The sequence below is a fragment of the Dreissena polymorpha genome, chromosome 7 (genome assembly GCF_020536995.1).
Source record: "Dreissena polymorpha isolate Duluth1 chromosome 7, UMN_Dpol_1.0, whole genome shotgun sequence".
Taxonomy (NCBI): Eukaryota; Metazoa; Mollusca; class Bivalvia; order Myida; family Dreissenidae; genus Dreissena; species Dreissena polymorpha.
The window spans coordinates 103,304,483-103,325,857 of record NC_068361.1 but is presented as its reverse complement, the minus strand read 5'-3'; the positions used below and the strand labels follow the sequence as shown (position 1 = coordinate 103,325,857).

General features: G+C 39.4%; 1 protein-coding gene across 1 annotated transcript; it reads right to left on the bottom strand.

Moving 5' to 3' along the window:
* Nucleotides 1-13,619: 13,619 nt before the first annotated feature.
* Nucleotides 13,620-17,903, bottom strand: LOC127839996 (uncharacterized). The gene is made up of 4 exons (XM_052368385.1): nucleotides 17,898-17,903; nucleotides 17,243-17,412; nucleotides 15,390-15,587; nucleotides 13,620-14,891 (listed from the first exon to the last, which is right to left on the bottom strand). Exons 1-4 carry the CDS (start codon nucleotides 17,901-17,903, stop codon nucleotides 13,877-13,879), a joined length of 1,389 nt encoding a protein of 462 aa, XP_052224345.1. The 3' UTR covers nucleotides 13,620-13,876.
* Between the last annotated feature and the right edge of the window lie 3,472 nt (nucleotides 17,904-21,375).

Sequence of the window (21,375 nt, the reverse complement as noted above, 5' to 3'; positions counted from 1 at the left end):
TTTTTGATGCACTTGCGAAGGCCGCGTTTTACTTAACATTTTCTGGTAATAAATCTCTTGTGTTCACCGAACGGGAATTATTGAACTACATTTCAGACGTTCAGTTGGAATTTTGTCTCCGTGCTGGTGTTTTAACGAAAAGATACAGCTCTTCAAAAGTAGATCAGGATGCACAGTTTTCATTTATACACGAGACAGTGCAAGACTTCATGGCTGCATATCATATCGCAAATTCAAATCAAGACTGTATTGCTTATATCCAAATGGAATCCAAATACAATGTGTTGGAAATGGGCGAGACAATCATTTATCTGTGTGGGCTAGAGTGTAGGAAAGCTAATCAACTGTTAAATCGTCTGGCTGACGACAAGTTCCTCAACGACATAAATCAAGGATTGAGCGTGTACGTAAAGGGAATATGTTGTGACGAAATTAGGGCGTTTTGTAGTAAAATGTTCATTTTCACAGAGAGAAACATTTTAAGACCGGATATTTATGAAAATGATTACAATCTTCGTTGCCTCACACAATCAGTCTTATTCCAGCGCATGCTCATCGCTGGTTACACAGAAGCAAAGGCCAGTGGGGAGAAGGACATTTGCCTGACTTGTTCGGACTTTATATTTGGTGAATATCTTAATGAGTCCGGTTTAAATACATTAAAGAATATTTGTCTGTCCAACAAATCAGATGTTCAGTCATTTATTTTAGAACGTAATGATCTATTTACAAGTGAAATACTGACAGTTATACAGCAGTCTAAACATAGTCTAAGACGTGTTATGATGGCGGTTACTCCAGAAATTAATAACGCATTATATCATTCGAGCATACAGGAGCTTCACTATATGGGGAATATTGACGTATCAGCCTATTCTTATGTATTTCCATCCCTTTCTCAATTAACGTTTTTAGGGATAGTAGACACAACGTTTTTGGAAGACATAGTTCTTCCTGGCACAATAGAACAAATTGCTTTAAGGAACTGTACATTCAGTGCTGTGTTTCTACGACGGTTACTAGTGAGGTTGTCGTCATTAAAACACAAGATTATATTATATTTGGTAAATATGAATGTAACGGATAGCAACACAAATCTATTTCAACCAGAATTATTGTCAAGTGATATGAAAAATATCTCCCTATTTGTGACACCCGGAAATAGTGATATGTATAAGTTGATTCGAAGTACATCTATAGGGTCACTGTACTTGTGGTCATCTGATGACGTCTCATTAGCATCAGATATTCTCCACACACTCAACAAGCTTACAGTGCTTTATTTGCATGGTGCCAATATGGGTCGGTGTGATATCAGGCTGCCTGCTTCATTGCAGTTTATAATACTGTGCGAAGTCGAATGTACATTTGAGTGGCTGTGCAGCTTGTTGATCACTCTGTCTTCATTAGATCATCCTGTCAATTGTTTGCTGGATGTTGTAATCGAGGCTCCTGGAGATGATTATAATATGCATCTGTCAGACTTGCGATCTGAATTTGTGTCACTTGACCTGTCTTATATCGAGATAGGCCTTCATAATGACAGAATGGATCTGCTGGAAATATTACGTGATACAAATATACGGAAACTAACGTTCATAAGATCGTCTGATTGTGCCTTAGCATCAGAGAGTCTTCAGACGCTCCACAAGCTTACAGACCTTACGATACATTGGGGTTGCTATACGGGTCGATGTAATCTCAAGCTGCCTGCTTTATTACAAAGTGTAACACTATTCTCAAGCGAATGTTCATCTGAGTGGATGTGCAGCTTGTTGATCACGCTGTCTTCATTAGATCATCATGTCATTTGTCTGCTGCAGGATGTTGTATTGCAGCCATGTGAGGAAGCTCGTGGGGACGATTATAATAAGCATCTGTCAGACTTGCGATCTGAATTTGTGTCACGTGACCTATCTAATATCGAGATTTTCCTTATAAATGGCAATATGGAACTGCTGGAAATGTTACGTGATACAAATATACGGAAACTAACGATCACGAGATCGTCTGATTGTGCCTTAGCATCAGAGAGTCTTCAGACGCTCCACAAGCTTACAGAACTTACGATACTTAGGGGTTGCTATACGGGTCGATGTAATCTCAAGTTGCCTGCTTTATTACAAAGTGTAAATCTATCTTCAAGCGAATGTTCATCTGAGTGGATGTGCAGCTTGTTGATCACGCTGTCTTCATTAGATCATCCTGTCGAGTGTCTGCTGCAGGATGTTGTATTGCAGCCATGTGAGGAAGCTCGTGGGGACGATTATAATAAGCATCTGTCAGACTTGCGATCTGAATTTGTGTCAAGTGACCTATCTAATATCGAGATTCGCATTAAAGATGGCAATATGGAACTGCTGGAAATATTACGTGATACAAATATACGGAAACTAACGTTCATAAGATCGTCTGATTGTGCCTTAGCATCAGAGAGTCTTCAGACGCTCCACAAGCTTACAGAACTTACGATACTTCGGGGTTCCTATACGGGTCGATGTAATCTCAAGCTGCCTGCTTTATTACAAAGTGTTGATTTATCCTCAAGCGAATGTTCATCTGAGTGGATGTGCAGCTTGTTGATCACGTTGTCTTCATTAGATCATCCTGTCAAGTGTCTTCTGCAGAATGTTGTATTGCAGCCATGTGAGGAAGCTCGTGGGGACGATTATAATAAGCAACCGTCAGACTTGCGATCTGAATTTGTGTCAAGTGACCTATCTAATATCGAGATTCACATTAAAGATGGCAAAATGGAACTGCTGGAAATATTACGTGATACAAATATACGGAAACTAAGGTTCATAAGATCGTCTGATTGTGCCTTAGCATCAGAGAGTCTTCCGACGCTCCACAAGCTTACAGAACTTACGATACTTAGGGGTTGCTATACGGGTCGATGTAATCTCAAGTTGCCTGCTTTATTACAAAGTGTAAATCTATCTTCAAGCGAATGTTCATCTGAGTGGATGTGGAGCTTGTTGATCACGCTGTCTTCATTAGATCATCCTGTCAAGTGTCTGCTGTGTGATATTGTATTGCAGCCATGTGAGGAAGCTCGTGGGGACGATTATAATAAGCATCTGTCAGACTTGCGATCTGAATTTGTGTCAAGTGACCTATCTAATCTCGAGATTCGCATTAAAGATGACAATATGGAACTGCTGGAAATATTACGTGATACAAATATACGGAAACTAACGTTCATAAGATTGTCTGATTGTGCCTTAGCATCAGAGAGTCTTCAGACGCTCCACAAGCTTACAGAACTTACGATACTTTGGGGTTCCTATACGGGTCGATGTAATCTCAAGCTGCCTGCTTTATTACAAAGTGTTGATTTATCCTCAAGCGAATGTTCATCTGAGTGGATGTGCAGCTTGTTGATCACGTTATCTTCATTAGATCATCCTGTCAAGTGTCTGCTGCAGAATGTTGTATTGCAGCCATGTGAGGAAGCTCGAGGGGACGATTATAATAAGCAACCGTCAGACTTGCGATCTGAATTTGTGTCAAGTGACCTATCTAATATCGAGATTCGCATTAAAGATGGCAATATGGAACTGCTGGAAATATTACGTGATACAAATATACGGAAACTAACGTTCATAAGATTGTCTGATTGTGCCTTAGCATCAGAGAGTCTTCAGACGCTCCACAAGCTTACAAAACTTACGATACTTAGGGGTTGCTATACGGGTCGATGTAATCTCAAGTTGCCTGCTTTATTACAAAGTGTAAATCTATCTTCAAGCGAATGTTCATCTGAGTGGATGTGGAGCTTGTTGATCACGCTGTCTTCATTAGATCATCCTGTCGAGTGTCTTCTGTGTGATATTGTATTGCAGCCATGTGAAAAAGCTCGTGGGGACGATTATAATAAGCATCTGTCCGACATGCGATCTGAATTTGTGTCACGTGACCTATCTTATATCGAGATTCGCCTTAAAGATGACAATATGGAACTGCTGGAAATATTACGTGATACAAATATACGGAAACTAACGTTCATAAGATTGTCTGATTGTGCCTTAGCATCAGAGAGTCTGCAGACGCTCCACAAGCTTACAGAGCTTACGATACTTTGGGGTTGCTATACGGGTCGATGTAATCTCAAGCTGCCTGCTTTATTACAAAGTGTAAATCTATTCTCAAGCGAATGTTCATCTGAGTGGATGTGCAGCTTGTTGATTACGCTGTCTTCATTAGATCATCCTGTCAAGTGTCTGCTGCAGGATGTTGTATTGCAACCATGTGAGGAAGCTCGTGGGGACGATTATAATAAGCATCCGTCAGACTTGCGATCTGAATTTGTGTCAAGTGACCTATCTTATATCGAGATTCACATTAAAGATGGCAATATGGAACTGCTGGAAATATTACGTGATACAAATATACGGAAACTAACGTTCATAAGATCGTCTGATTGTGCCTTAGCATCAGAGAGTCTTCAGACGCTCCACAAGCTTACAGAACTTACGATACTTAGGGGTTGCTATACGGGTCGATGTAATCTCAAGTTGCCTGCTTTATTACAAAGTGTAAATCTATCTTCAAGCGAATGTTCATCTGAGTGGATGTGGAGCTTGTTGATCACGCTGTCTTCATTAGATCATCCTGTCAAGTGTCAGCTGTGTGATATTGTATTGCAGCCATGTGAAAAAGCTCGTGGGGACGATTATAATAAGCATCTGTCAGACATGCGATCTGAATTTGTGTCACGTGACCTATCTTATATCGAGATTCGCCTTAAAGATGGCAATATGGAACTGCTGGAAATATTACGTGATACAAATATACGGAAACTAACGTTCATAAGATTGTCTGATTGTGCCTTAGCATCAGAGAGTCTGCAGACGCTCCACAAGCTTACAGAACTTAAAATACTTAGGGGTTCCTATACGGGTCGATGTAATCTCAAGCTGCCTGCTTTATTACAAAGTGTAAATCTATACTCAAGCGAATGTTCATCTGAGTGGATGTGCAGCTTGTTGATCACGCTGTCTTCATTAGATCATCCTGTCAAGTGTCTGCTGCAGGATGTTGTATTGCAGCCATGTGAGGAAGCTCGTGGGGACGATTATAATAAGCATCCGTCAGACTTGCGATCTGAATTTGTGTCAAGTGACCTATCTAATATCGAGATTCGCATTAAAGATGGAAATATGGAACTGCTGGAAATATTACGTGATACAAATATACGGAAACTAACGTTCATAAGATCGTCTGATTGTGCCTTAGCATCAGAGAGTCTTCAGACGCTCCACAAGCTTACAGAACTTACGATACTTAGGGGTTGCTATACGGGTCGATGTAATCTCAAGCTGCCTGCTTTATTTCAGAACGTATATCTACGCAAGTGCGAATGTTCATCTGAGTGGATGTGCACCTTGTTGAGCACGCTGTCTACATTAGATCATCCTGTCGAGTGTTGGCTGCGGGATGTTGTATTGCAGCAATGTGAAAATGATTCCCATATGCATTTGTCAGACTTTGGATCTGAACCACCTGACCTGTCCAATATCAAGATATATGTGCAAAATGGCAGTTTGGAACTGTTACAAATATTACGTAATACAAGTTTTGAGAGTGTGATTGATTGACAGACTGAATGTTATTGATATTGATAATAGTTGATAGGAAATCGAAACGCTAACAATGTTGAGCATTAACAAAATAGATTCAGGTATTATATCAATTTATTTGACAAAATATCATCGTGACTCATCTCGAACCCTAGATTCGATGCGTTTAAATGATGGCACGTGTTCATTGGAATGGTGATACAGTCTTTATCTGATTGACAGAAATAAATCAATATTTGCAATAAGACCTAAAGGCCGATTAATATAGAGTAATGAAACCTGTCCACCAATTTCAGAAGCACATTTATTGCAATGTGAATATTCAAATAATATTAAAACTGATCTCAATGATCGTTCGAATACAAATGTGTCTGTTTTACAGTCAGAAATGTTGTCATGCTAAATGTCGCACCTGACCTATGCGTCTTAAATTTCTAATATGCGTAGATAATGGTCGTCATCTGGTTATCCACTAAGCAGCGCACACCAAAATTTTCGAAAATAATTTATTGTAAATGCATTATTCAAATGACTTTTTTGACGTGAATATCATAGCTGTTATCGGTAAATTACCAAATGAAATAAAGTTGTTCTTGTGTTAAACATTTAAGATATACCACTATATATCATTATGCACGTGCACAGTGATATAGCTGTATTTGTAAATGTATTTTTTTAAATGCATGTTTTTTAAAAGCATTAACATTTGTTGAAGCAAAGTTGCTTTAATTGCCGTTATAAATAGTGTTTTCTTTTTGCAATGTTCAAATGTTACGATGTACATTATGCATTATTTGAATTTCAAGAAAGTCGCAAATCGAATAATGATGTAAATACAATGTAAAGATGATGAATAATATGCTTATGGAGAGTAAATGCCTCCATACACAATCTAGCTGTACATTAATGTTTTGTATTACTTGTATGCAATTACACTTATTACATACCCAGTTCTAACGTTACTCTTGTTAGTCGATTAATGGCAATATAAGAAGCAATTCAAACGTATAGAAACAGTTCTGAACACTGTAAAATAAAACTTACTCAGTCGCTTCAGTCATATTATTTATACGCGAGTCATTACAATACTTGAAAGACCCAATCCAATGTGTATATATAATAAGAAATAACAAAAATACATTTTGATTCATATGCATACATTTGTGGTACATAAATCAAATATGGGTATTATGAATTTTTAATCACTTTGTCATCCATAAGTAAACATAGTAAGCATGTTAAAGTATCTAATCATAATGGAATATAATGTACCCTGTTTACATTTTGGTTTATTCTACCGTCTAAGTCAGATACATTATTAAATATTTTTTAATGATTAATGATAATTAATACACTCATAGTATAATCCTCTATAACATATTATGTGCAGCATAATAAATACACTGTATTGTATTCCTGGTATGTGTTCTTATAACAATGTCAGTAACACCGTTGTAGTTCATATTTGCATCAAGATATGTGTTTATGTTATATGTACCGATATATTTTCATTTTTTTACCTGTAAACAAACAGTTTGTTGGGTAAAGTTAAATATATGGTTACTTTTGTAATTAAATATGTAGTGCTGATTGCTTTAATTTTGTTTTAGTTTAAAAGCATGTTTTCGAACCTCTACGTATGAAATGAGCGAATTTTGTTTTCTATCTACACTATGGCTAAAATTAATAATATATTGACTATAAATACATTGTCGTTTACAAAAACAATGGGTATGCAATTGGAAATTTACTATTTTTATAGCAAGTGTTCATTTAATTTGCCTCATTAATAAGATCAATCGTTGAACAAAAACAAAATAAAATTGGTAAATTTAAAAAAGTATAGATGTACAACACAAATTGTATAATGAGCAGTTATTCATTTTTGTTTCAAGTTGGTAGCTATACAAATGTTCAATTTCTGAATACACACCTATTTTTAGAAAATGTGCATGCATTTTTAATGTTATAAATATGTTTACGATGTTCCATATCGTTCTAGAACTTATTTCGTTGATTTTGCTGTTATTTTTGGTCTTAAATTCTTTAAAATTGTAATAAATATGAAAACATAATAGCAACTTTTGGTATGCAATGATCTATAATGCTACAATTAATTCTGTACTTTGTTATGAATTATGTTCATCGGCGTATTCCAACAATCGAGTTATTATCAACACAAACTGATCAATATAACATAGCATGTTATGATGCTCATTGAATTGAAACGTCATTTCATACAAAACAGCGCTATTCGACGCTTGTGACATGATACACAAAAACGAAGCGTGTGACAAATTTTGAAGTTTTTGTCGAGGAAAAAATATTGAACACTGTACATAATGGAGCGAAATGACACCAGTTACGTAGACTTATTAGAAATTGATAAACGTATGAAGCGTTAACAAACGCGATACGATTATTTAATAGTGAATGTATCTGTTGAATTGTGTGACGATACGTAAATAAGTATTGTTTAAACCTATTTATTTTAGCTCGATTGCATTAAAAGCCTTAGACCAATTGAAACGCTATCGAGTCCGATTCCTGGGAGAACCAGTATTTGGTGTCTATGAGGGAAATCTTAAAAGAAGTCTCCTTTGACCTTCCGATTTAGGAAGGCGGCTTACTCTGACATAGCGCGGTTAGGGTCATCGGACATATACGCTTGAACAAAACAGCATCCCAAAATGGCGTGGCAGACCTGAGCTACAATGCATGTGAAACTTGTCAAATAACATTCCTAAACTTGCATTACTATATACATATTCTCTTAATTTTTTATTGAACAAAATAAAAAGAACCCGATTAGAAATAGGTGCTTGAACTTAAAATGGTTTTACTTTATGGTCCTTTTAAATAAGTTGTATTCTTGACCCTCTTCTGTAGAAGTACTATTTCGCTGATGTGAGGCACTAATGTGTAAGATATTTGATCGAAAACGTTAGGAAACACAGTAAACAGTAATTTTTACATAATATTAACTCCTTAAATAAGTACATGAATATTACATTTAATGGTTAATGGTCCAATTTAGGTATTTTTCAAACAGTTACCAAAGTCACCTGCATGATGATATGGAGTATTTTGCGAATAACAAAAGTTCCATACTTCCATGGTCAATGTCACAATATAATGTCAAAGGTCATATTTATGAAATAATTTCTTGACACTTAATTAAGAGCATAAATTTGTCCAGCATGGATTTATTTTCAAATAACTTGTCACAAGCAATACCGATGATTAGATGGGGAGTCGCGCGCAAGAGGTCCCTAGGTCCAAATTCAAAACAAATGGCGTATTTAGGTATTTTCAAATAGCTTTTAAATAACTTAAACAGGTATTTGAATGATGCAGATAGTTGCGTGAAAATCAGGCAAAAAGGACAGGGTCAAAAATCAAGATTGAAAGTAAAATAAACACATAAATTTATATGTTGTACAATATTTACATGAAAAAGAGCTTTATTGAAGGGCATATATATTTGGGACAATGCACTCATGTTCAGGTTGACGCTCCTTTATACTGTCACTATTACAGATATAAATTTGAACATTCAAATATGTCTACAAATATTAAAAAAAAAAATACTATTATATATTCCTGTAAAAAATGGTCATTGAATTTCACTCTTCCGTCCGTTTTCTAGTGCAATTACAGTGAACAGGAAATTGGTATCAATAAAAGGTAAGAGCATATATTGCTATATTATTAAATGATTTGATTCTATTTTGAATGCAATGCTTAATTGTGCTGATTGACAAAAACGCCACTTTACATGTGCATTTACTTTATAAAGCAAATATAGAAAACTCCAATAATGTAACGTTGGTGTAGGCACTCCTAAATGTAACAATAGTGTTTAAGCACTTGACACCACTAGTGGTGTCCAAAAAACGTCAGGAAAGGCCCTGCACGGAAATCGTGTCAATTCCGCTATGTCAGTCAAAAGTGTATTCCAAGGTTAAACGAAGCTCTGAGAATGACAAAAAGTGAGCGCTATACTGCACGGATACCATGTCACTGTCACTATTTGTCATCATTGCGTTTCAATAACAGAAGAAACTCATAGCGCCGAATTGTATGGATATCATGCCACTGTCGCTGTTTGTCATCATTGCATTTCACTAACAGAAGAAACTCCGAGCGCCATAATGCACGGATATCGTTGCACTGCCACTGCTTGTCAACCGTGTGTTCAAATGAAAGACGCAGCTCTAAGCGCCATACTCGTCGTATATCATGCCATTGCTTCTGATGGTCTAGCGTGCGTTCCAACGACAGAAAAAGCTCTTAGCGCCACACTCGAAGAATCTCTTGCAACTGCCGCAGTTAGTCAACAGTGTTCCAAGGTCAACACAGAACTGAGCGCTCAATGGATATGGTGTCACTCCCAATTTGGCGGTCATCCGCGTGTTGAAATGTCAGACGAAGCTCTGAGCGGCATACTCCACGGATATCGTATCACTTCCGCTGCTACGGGACACCGATCCTCCTAGCTCGCGCTCGATCCTGAAAACATTAAACACTGACTTCAGAATACCAAGCGCGTGCAATGTTTAGTTACTTTTTACAATCTAGTTATGTATGAGATAAAATAGTATAGTTATACTATTCTGGCATTGGTTATTCGATTGGATCAGTGTGATAGACGATTTGAAATCAGTATATTGTATTACAAGCAGTTTCAGAACAAGCCACACTTAGAGTAAGATGTAAACTCGTGCGCATAATACATGTGTGATGCAAACTAGTGCGCACAATTCAAGTTACTGAAACAAGTGTGCGCACAATCTAAGTACAGTACAAATGTGTGCGCACAATTCAAGTACAATACAAACTTGTGTACACAGTTTATGAACAATACAAACTTGTGCACCACGTATAATACAAACTTGCTCGCACAATTCACGTACAATACATACTTGCGCAGAATTCAAGTGCAATATAAACTTGAACTATACAAGGTTTGTATTGCGATAGATTCAATGTCATAAGATATGTGCTTGATTAAAAGTCAACATTGTTGTGCTTCATTCAATATCGAATATTTGCGCTAGATTAACTATTTAAAAAAGATAGTGTTCGATATAATGTCAAACGGTTTGCTTTTGATGTAATGTTAAAAGTTGTGTGCTTGATGCAATTGTGGTGGAAAATAATTTTGATGTCGGCTAGACCAACAGTATAACGAATATAAAAAAAGATCCATCGATAGATGGATTGATGAACGATGGATGAATAGAAGGACAAAGGAACCAAAGAAAGGATGGAACGAAGGAAGGAAGGAAAGAAGGGAGAAAAGGAAAGAAGAAAGGAAGGAAGCAATGAAGGACGCAAGGAAGCAAGCAAGTATGCAAGCAAGCAAGCAAGGAAGGAATGAAGGAAGGAAGAAAGGAAGGAAGGGTCGGTGGTCGGGCAGGCGGAGGGACGGACGGATTGATGCGTGTTGACATACGTATGAACGGATAGGCTATAAATTGTCACATGTTGTCATCGCCTCTATGTTTCAATATATCATGACAGTGGACTGCGATTATCATCGTCCTTAAAATATAAATGTAACTTCATGAATAATTAACAAAACTTTCAATATTCCAATTTTACATATGGGTTATACAATTAGTGACCTTTTAAACATCTTTACATATTGTTATTTGAGCTAACATAAGATGACCTTGTACTATATAACTGTTGGCGATGTTACTTGATGACAGTTTGTATCGACATTATTTACGATCTTGAGCATAAAAGTAAACATACAAACATTTTCCCGTCAAAGCAATTAACCCTTGCTATATCTAGTCAACATATTCGTGTGAACGTTACAAAACTGCTAAAACCAAATGTTCAAACTTGAATAGATTATATTTATTTAATAATTTATCTGACATATACAACATTTGAAGATATGGAATTATAATAAAAATAATATGGTGACAAAATAAACAAGGAGATGTCTGTAACTGTAATCAAAACACATTACGCAGAACTACATTATCGGAAATAAATATCGCGAAAATTAACTTAAACAAATATAAGCAATCATGTCGTTTAACCTAAACCGTTGTTATATACTGGAATACAACAACAAACAGCCATAAATCTAAAAACGGGTTTTGTGGTTTAAATACTGACCGTCATTGACATGTCTTCCCATCGCACACTGAGCACTTGATCTCGTGGACGCTTGTATCTATACCGGAAGTCAGTATCGCTCTCGGATATTGCTTCTATGGCGTCCTCCAATGTAAACAAACGGTGTTTACTCGGCTTCCGGTTTCCCCGACCTTGTTTGGATTCTGACAACAGAATGCACCGTGTTTTAACTCGTTTCAATTTTCCCAATCTCCGCGCAGAGATTTTACTGGTTCCAAAATATCAAATCCCTTCCGTTATAAACAACCACGTGGTGATAGCTGATTCACGTGGTACAATAATAGCGTCAATAATAGCTAGTATCAACAGCAAGGATAAAAAAAAATCACATTGTTATTTTTATCTTTTTAGTTTAGACGTTTTTAATTATTATTATGAACCTCAACGTATACACTATTTTCAAAATATAAAATAAAATGATACTACTTTTCACAATATAATGCTTATACATACAAAACAAATCTTGTGGCATTAGTTAGCCGTGGTGAGATAACAGCTTCGCTGAGTTTTAAATTATCACTATACAACGTAGCGCATTTGAGCCATACATAACGTTGTCTCGCCATACTTTTTCAAATTGATGTTATCGGTAAATTAAAGATTTGTTACATAAAATAGTGTTAAACATGCACTGTATAATTGAGACAACATATCACATACTGTTTCGAACGAATATTACTGACCATAATGCAATCAACGTGACCGAACTAAACGTCAAAACTAGAAAAAAATCTAATATAATTACTCAGGTTGGACAAAAAGTAACTGAACTTACGGCCTCTATTTCTCAAAGCTCTATTAACTTCGACACGAACACGGCGCTGCGGTCCCACTTCCGGAGGAGTGTCGAAGCCTCCCATGACTTCGCCTGATGACGTTGTTATCCTCTCGCGGTAGTTGTCCGATTTAAACATGACGCCAAAAAAGCATTAAAACTACTAAGGAGTTTGTATTAAAAACACTTAAGGAACTATCCTTTATCAACTGTACGTTTACCTTACGTATTTTTCTCTGCTACAATGTTCATCCAAAAATGGATTTTTGCTAAGTGCTTGCCTATATAATATCGACAGATTGTTCACATTCGATTAAATTAACAAAATACCCAACTTTGTGCCAGACTTGCAAAAGTTTATTTATCAGATGTGATAAGTTGGGTAAATTAATAAAGACTTGCCTGTTGACTACCCTGTGTTATCGAAATATTCACATTCAAAGGAGGGTTTTTAAACAATAATTCTTCGATTTTCAACATCGAAAACACTATAGACGTTTATAAGTGGGTTTAGGTAACATTAGTACTGAAAATCAACGAATATTTCACAAATATTTCGTTTAATAAAGTTTTCCCATACAAAAGCAGTTTCTTATAGCAATAGTCAAAATTTCAACGCTAGATGTGTTATGGTAACATAGATAAAATGAGATTCAAAATGCTCGTTTTTATTTTTTGTGGCATACTATATTCCATTTTAATTTCCTAAAACGATATATATTCATACGACACACGAGCACTAACATGGTACATGAATATGTTGTATGAATATATTGTCCCACACAAAAAGAAAAAAAGAGCATTGTGTAACTTGTTAAATCTCTGCTACATCTAGCGTTGAAGTTTTGGCTTTTTCTATAAGGAACATTGATTTTCTATGTGTTTGTTTTATTATTCGAGATATTGTACGAACTATTCGTTGATTTTAAGTGTTAATGGGCTTTTAACCTGCAGAATTTTACATATGAACCACACTCTTTGAATACCAGACTCAATGCATGTGGGAAAAAGTAGTCTCATATAAGCTTGTGCCATCCTCAGGGACGATACTTGCCGCCGAAAACTTGGTATTCGTGAAGAAGGGACTTCCTTGAAAAAAGCGGAGATTGCGAACTGCACAGGCTAATCTTGGACAATACTTTACGCACTTGCATTAAGCCCAGTTTTCATACAGCGCGGCACATGAATGAGTCATTTCAAATGAACGTTGATTAGCTTAGAGAGTTGTATAAGACAAGATTAACTAAAATCATCTATATGAAAGATCAATGATCAGCCAAGCCTTTTGCAACGATTAATTGTCACAGGGTATTAAGAGTGCGCGTCAAGATAACTTGCCTAGTTTGTTGGACGGCTTTCAGGTGACTTGCATCCTTTGACGACAAAGATCGTCGTAGGATGAAGAGGCGTTGTCACAATGCACGTGTACACGCCGACGGATGTCGTCGGCGTACATCGCTGACAGCTTACCATCTGCGTTTGCGTATTCTCTGTCCTCCACATCCCACCAGTACGACGTAGTTGCACTCGTCGCATCCCGTGACACGTCTTTGTAAGTGACGTAATCGGTCGCTGCTGACTCAAGACTTGTTAACGCGAGCCGGTTATACCAGTCTGATGCCCCGGATGTGTGTGAGGTCACCGACGTAAATGTGGACGGCGGATCCATGGAGTGCGACGACTTAAGGCTTCCGCTCGACGTGTGAACGCTCCCGTCAATTTCTCGCTCCTTCCTTCTTTCGCCAGCTATCAAAATATCGATTATTTCGTCCAGGGAAAGGAGCTTGGTGAAAGGTCTCTCCGTTGGGTCATTGGGTAGGTCTGTCGCATTGCCTTCGTCACTCTGATTTGTATCGTCACTTTTGTCCAATTTACTTATATTAACTTCTTTAGAATCGGTGTCCTCTTTCGTTCCGTTCATGTTTGTGAACTGCTTACACGAATTCTGGTCCTTCAAACGCGTTCTTCTCACACAATCTTCGGGAGCATCACGTTTTGTTGAATTAACTGCTGACGCCGAGTTTTCAGACGTACCAGAATCAGTGTCGGCAGTCTGTTTCTTTCGCTTTGAATCACATTTTTCTAATGATTCAGATAAATTTGTGTCCGTTTTTGCTGCCTTAGCACTTTGTTCTACTGCCTGCCCCGATTTGGTGGAACATGCTTCAGCTGGAGTCCCAAACGTGTTTGATGCAACTTTTGATGATGTTACATTAAATGATGTCACGTTTGATGACGTCAAGCTTGACGTTGCTTCCACGCCAAAGGAGCCCGGGACGCCAAGACCGGTGTTCGTAAGATATTTGTCGTACAAATGATCCGTGTTCCAGTTCTCCAAAATGTATTCTCTGTGGATGTCCTTCAAAAGCCCGCTATCATAAAAAACGACCACATTTCACAAGGTTTCTGTAGAAAAACCCGCAAATAAATATTGCTAAATTGACCAATCATAGATCCTTTTGTAAGCATAAACATGGGATTTTGCAAAGAAAGTTTGATCGGGAATATCTTTCAAACGTAATATGTACACAAGATGGTTATTCCCACCGGCTCTGGGCGACGCGTTACACTGTTAATACCCTTGCTGTGTATGGTACGTGTACACGTGCGTAAAAACGAATGGATATGTTTTATGCGCATATCAATGCACATGTACTCACACACAGAGATATGGGCGTAAAAAGGAAACAGGCATGTCAATTTGCCGTTCGAAGGTATATTTTTCTATGCGCATGTCTGTCCGTTGGTACACAGAATTTCGGTGGTAGCGAATAAGATCGCTTAGAAAAAAACACAATTCATACCAAATTTCTTATACATTTTCCACCATACCATATGATTTGCAAGCAATAAGCACAACATCATCTTACCATAACGTTTGTGTTGCCACCTCGTCATTGGTGGGCGGGTACGTCCGGTCGTTTGACGTTCTCTCGGTGACGCTGGATAACGCTTCCACCAGTAAGGCGTCCAGCTTCCGTAAGGTGTCGTGCAGATCGGCGAGCGGCGTGAAATCGAACGTATCCTCGATGAGCTCAATCTCTGACGTCAGTTCCGCAAACTGGCCCCTGTCATGAATAAAATGAATCGCGCTCTGAGAAAACGGGGTTTAATGAATGTGCATAAAGTGCTTCCTTTAAATGATAAATATAGTAAAAGCCGAAAGTGTCGTCACTCATAAGCCTGTGCGAACTGAACAGGTTAATCTGGGACGACTATTGACACACGTGCATTAAAACCCATATTCACAGCGCGAGGCTCACATGAACATAAAACCAACACAAATTTACATACAGCGGGGTCTCATTTACTTTTTCAAATTTAGATAACGCACTGGCTTTATAAATAGAGTGTCATCGATTCGAACCTCCGTTTGCTATTCTTTCAAATGAGACGATAAACCCAAAGTGCAGTTATACTGCGTAAGTCACAACAGACATTCGATACAAATTTACTACATACCAACTCCAATGAAACCAACTAATATGCTTCAATTCACATATTGTGTGAAAAAAAAGAGAAACAACGTGTATATTTAAAATACAAATTAAAATAATGTAGTTTTTAAAGAGCGACTAAACATTCCTTTACTACAACGTGCGCCTCATTTATTTTGTGTTTAGATTTGAAATATTTACCAAATGAACAACAGGCCATATCCGCCCAAAACAATCGCAAGATTCATCTTTTATATGACAATATCATGATTACCTAAGTTTTTCACCCGCGTCTGCGTTCTGCGTTGTGAAGTCAGAAAGTGACCGCAACCGGTCTTGTAAACCTCGCAAGGTGTGAAGGACATCCTGTTTAATGTCCGACAGGCTCTGTTCAGTGTCTAGATAACAACACAAATATACAACAACATAATACACACTAAGATAACACTATCCCACATATTTCACATTTTCGTAAAACTGTATGGAGGATCACTGACTGAAGTCCTTTTATTTAGTGATTCGTATAACTATTTCTTTTCTGATGATGTTATACAAACAAAGAATAATGTTTTATTTTAGATATAATGTTCTTCCAAAGCCGTTTGTAGTCATGTGTTTAAAAAAATCACACTATAGAGCAATATGAAAATATGAGCTTAACACGTTCAAACATTTGTTTAATAAAACTCGCTCTGGGAAAACGGGTTTGAATGCGTGTGCGTAAAGTGTCGTCCAAGATTGGCCTGTATTGTCTTCACAGTCTAATCAGGGACGTAACTTTCCGCCTGAACTTGGTTTCGTAAATATAAAATACTTTCTTTTAACGAAAAATACCAAACAAAAACGGAAAAATTCGCCCCTGATAAGCCTGTGTGGACTGCGCAGGCTTATCAGGGACGACACTCTAGATTAAATTACACGTGAGAGATCGGTCCCTAAATATAAAATAGCTTAAATTGCACTTTCATTCATGAATTCTTACCTTTACAAAAATGTTCGTATTTTCTCAGACACGTTGTCATGTGATCTATAGAAGCTCGACAGCTGGCGTTCTGTTCCAGAAGACTGAGAATTTTTTTTTTACAAAGTTCGTTATTATTTCATTTTTCGACGGCAAAATACTCAGTCAGTATTTTAATATTGCAAACGGTAAACTAGTATGCATACAGTCATTTAGACGATCTTTCAATACGCCATTTTTTTGTGTAAAAAACCAATTTGCTTCCTGAATGGCTTAAAGTAGTGTCGCCAATTACGGACGTAAATTCGAATATTCGGAGACACACCTGGCTATGAGTCTCGTCTGCGCGTGCAATGAAGCCCACATGCGCGCGCACATGTTCAGCAGTAGTAGGTACTCAAAGAACACGTGACGTCTGCTCTGATGGGCCATGTGCATGGGGCGCTGCTGGAGAAGGTTCTCGGAAGTGACGTCATAGCCGCATGCCACGAGAGTCTGTGTAAGATTATGATGAAGACTTAGAGTTCAGTACAACTCCCTTCATCAGACACACTGATTCTGAACAGGACGATTCGATAAGTGACTAGTGAAATACTTATTCGTCGAGAAACTTATATGTATAGAGTCGACTAGAACGAACGTTCCTTTTAATGAATCCTTTCAAAAAATTCAATGTATACATGATTTCTTGAAAGGAACAAGCGTCCAGGATGAGCTTCAGATGTTTGACATTTTAAGATTAACTCGATTCTGGTACCGGGTATGTATGTATGTATAGCAAAGACAAGTGGCATATAACAGTTATTTCTTGTACCAAGTGTTGAGAATCGGTAAACATCTTACAGATTTTGTATAAATTTGGTGTCAAAATGATGTAAAATTACTTGACATGCAACTAATTTTACTTTGACTAACGAAACATGAAAGCAAGGATCTGATAAACCGACTAAAATCTTTTCGAATGGTGGCATTCTACTTGCCGCCATCAATTCCTAGTGTGTAATGTAATTTATGATTTGATTTTAGTTTGTCATAGCGATAGTTTCTTTATTCATTTTTACATAGAAAAATGTCTGTCTAGAAACACGTCACCCGGAAGTGCGCATGCGCTGTGTGGATCACATGTCAAGAATTAAGCAGAAGGTATAAACACTCCGCCTGAAAAAAATGCAGGTCATATTTTGGAATATTTATTGCTCAAATTAGTAGAGACATTATCGCTCAATTGACTAGTTCTTTGTGGAAATAAAATTACGTAAATAATTAAAACAAAACTTAAATGGAAAATTAAATACAAAAATAAACCACAAATGATAGACACTGTGGTAATTTTGTAATCCAGTGCGTATGAATTTTCTCCTTAATAAAACCTCCTCGATATAAAGACATAGGGACTATTTCATTAATTCATAATAAGCTACTTACGACTCATAAACCATATATAAGTTTTGCAAGTTATTATTATGTTTCGACTCATAAAATCATTGCGACTGGTTTACGAGATGTCATTAATGTAAAATTCCACTAAATAGTTTTGTATCACGTCATGGTCCATGAAAGGAGTGCCTATTTCTTTCTTTTTTCCCGTTCAATACAATTAATTGTCATCGTGAATAGGTGTGCGAGGGTCGAGGGCGTCCCGCGTCAAACCGTAGAGAGTTTACAGACAATACAAGGATATTAACTTACATTTCAAAAATCGAAATATTGTACATTACAATATCAACAGCATTTGTTATAGTAATACTTGACCAAAACAAAAGACTAAAGTCCCTTATCACAATTACTGGAGTAGGGGTAACAATAATTCCCATTCTTTACTTTGACACATATAATTAAATTAAATAATTAGGGTCCGACGTCTTGCAGAGTCTACAGAGGGGGTCTAGCGGTATCGAGAGATGGGGGTCTGTCTTCCTGCAGAGTCAACAGAGGGGGTCTAGCGGTATCGGGAGATTAGGTCTGCCGTCCTACAGAGTCAACAGAGGGGGGTCTAGCGGTATCGAGAGATGGGTGTCTGCCGTCCTACAGAGTCAACACAGGGGGTCTAGCGGTATCGAGAGACGGGGTCTGCCATCCTACATAGTCAACAGAGGTGGTCTAGCGGTATCGAGAGATGGAGTCTGCCGTCCTACATAGTCATCAGAGAGGGTCTAGCGGTATCGAGAGACGGGGTCTGCCGTCCTACATAGTCATCAGAGGGGGTCTAGCGGTATCGAGAGACGGGGTCTGCCGTCCTACATAGTCAACAGAGGGGGTCTAGCGGTATCGAGAGACGCGGTCTGCCGTCCTACATAGTCAACAGAGGGGGTCTAGCGGTATCGAGAGATGGAGTCTGCCGTCCTACATAGTCATCAGAGAGGGTCTAGCGGTATCGAGAGACGGGGTCTGCCGTCCTACATAGTCAACAGAGGGGGTCTAGCGGTATCGAGAGACGGGGTCTGCCGTTCTACATAGTCAACAGAGGTGGTCTAGCGGTATCGAGAGACGCGGTCTGCCGTTCTACATAGTCAACAGAGGTGGTCTAGCGGTATCGAGAGACGCGGTCTGCCGTCCTATATAGTCAACAGAGGGGGTCTAGCGGTATCGAGAGATGGAGTCTGCCGTCCTACATAGTCATCAGAGAGGGTCTAGCGGTATCGAGAGACGGGGTCTGCCGTCCTACATAGTCAACAGAGGGGGTCTAGCGGTATCGAGAGACGGGGTCTGCCGTTCTACATAGTCAACAGAGGGGGTCTAGCGGTATCGAGAGACGCGGTCTGCCGTCCTACATAGTCAACAGAGGGGGTCTAGCGGTATCGAGAGATGGAGTCTGTCGTCCTACATAGTCATCAGAGAGGGTCTAGCGGTATCGAGAGACGGGGTCTGCCGTCCTACATAGTCAACAGAGGGGGTCTAGCGGTATCGAGAGACGGGGTCTGCCGTCCTACATAGTCAACAGAGGGGGTCTAGCGGTATCGAGAGACGCGGTCTGCCGTCCTACATAGTCAACAGAAGGGGTCTAGCGGTATCGAGAGATGGAGTCTGCCGTCCTACATAGTCATCAGAGAGGGTCTAGCGGTATCGAGAGACGGGGTCTGCCGTCCTACATAGTCAACAGAGGGGGTCTAGCGGTATCGAGATACGGGGTCTGCCGTCCTACATAGTCAACAGAGGGGGTCTAGCGGTATCGAGAGACGCGGTCTGCCGTCCTACATAGTCAACAGAGGTGGTCTAGCGGTATCGAGAGATGGAGTCTGCCGTCCTACATAGTCAACACAGGGGGTCTGGTGGAATCGAGAGACGGAGTCTGCCGTCCTACATAGTCAACACAGGGGGTCTAGTGGAATCGAGAGACGGGGTCTGCCGTCCTTCATAGTCAACAGAGGGGGTCTAGCGGTATCGAGAGATAGGATCTGCCGTCCTGCAGAGTGAATAGAGGGTGTATGGTGTGATTCCTGGTGGAGGTATGCCTGAAAAGTCAATAGAGGGAGTATGGTGGGATCGACGGTGGGGGAATGCCGCCCTGCAGAGTCAACAGAGGGGGTCTAGCGGTATCGAGAGATGGAGTCCAGTGTCCTACAAAGTCATCAGAGGGGTTCTAGCGGCATCGAGAAATAGGGTCTGACGTCATGCAGAATCTACAGAGTGGCTGTGGCGGGATCGAGGGTGATGGTCTGCCGTCACGCAGAGTCAGTATAGGGGGTCTAGCGATATCGAGAGATGGGGTCTGCTGTCTTACAGAGACAACAGAGGGGGTCTAGCGGTATCGAAAAATACGGCCTGCCGTCCTGCAGAGTCAACAGACGGGATCTAGCGGTATCGAGGGATGGGGTCTGCTGTCCTACAGAGTCAACAGAGGGGTCTAGCGGTATCGAGAGATGGGGGTCTGTCTTCCTGCAGAGTCAACATAATGGGTCTAGCGGTATCGAGAGATGGGGGTCTGACGTCTTACAGAGTCAACAGAGGGAGTCTAGCGGTATCGATGGATGGAGTCTGACGTCCTACATAGTCAACACAGGGGTCTAGCGGTATCGAGAGATGGAGTCTGACGTCCTACAAAGTCAACAGATGGGGTCTAGCGGTATCGAGAGATGGGGTCTGACGTCATGTAGAATCTTCAGAGTGGCTGTGGCGGGATCGATGGTGGTGGTCTGCCGTCCTACATAGTCAACACAGGGGGTCTAGCGGTATCGAGAGATAGAGTATGACGTCCTACAAAGTCAACAGAGGGGGTCTAGCGGTATCGAGAGACGGGGTCTGCCGTCCTACAGAGTCAACAGAAGGGGTCTCGCGGTATCGAAAGACCAGGTCTGTCGTCCTACAGAGTCAATAGAGAGAGTCTAGCGGTATCGAGAGATGGGGGTCTGTCTTCCAACAAAGTCAACAAAGGGATCTTGTGGTTTAGAGAGATGGAGTCTGGCGTCTTACAGAGTCAACAGAGGGGTCTAGTGGTTTAGAAAGATGATGGGGTCTGCC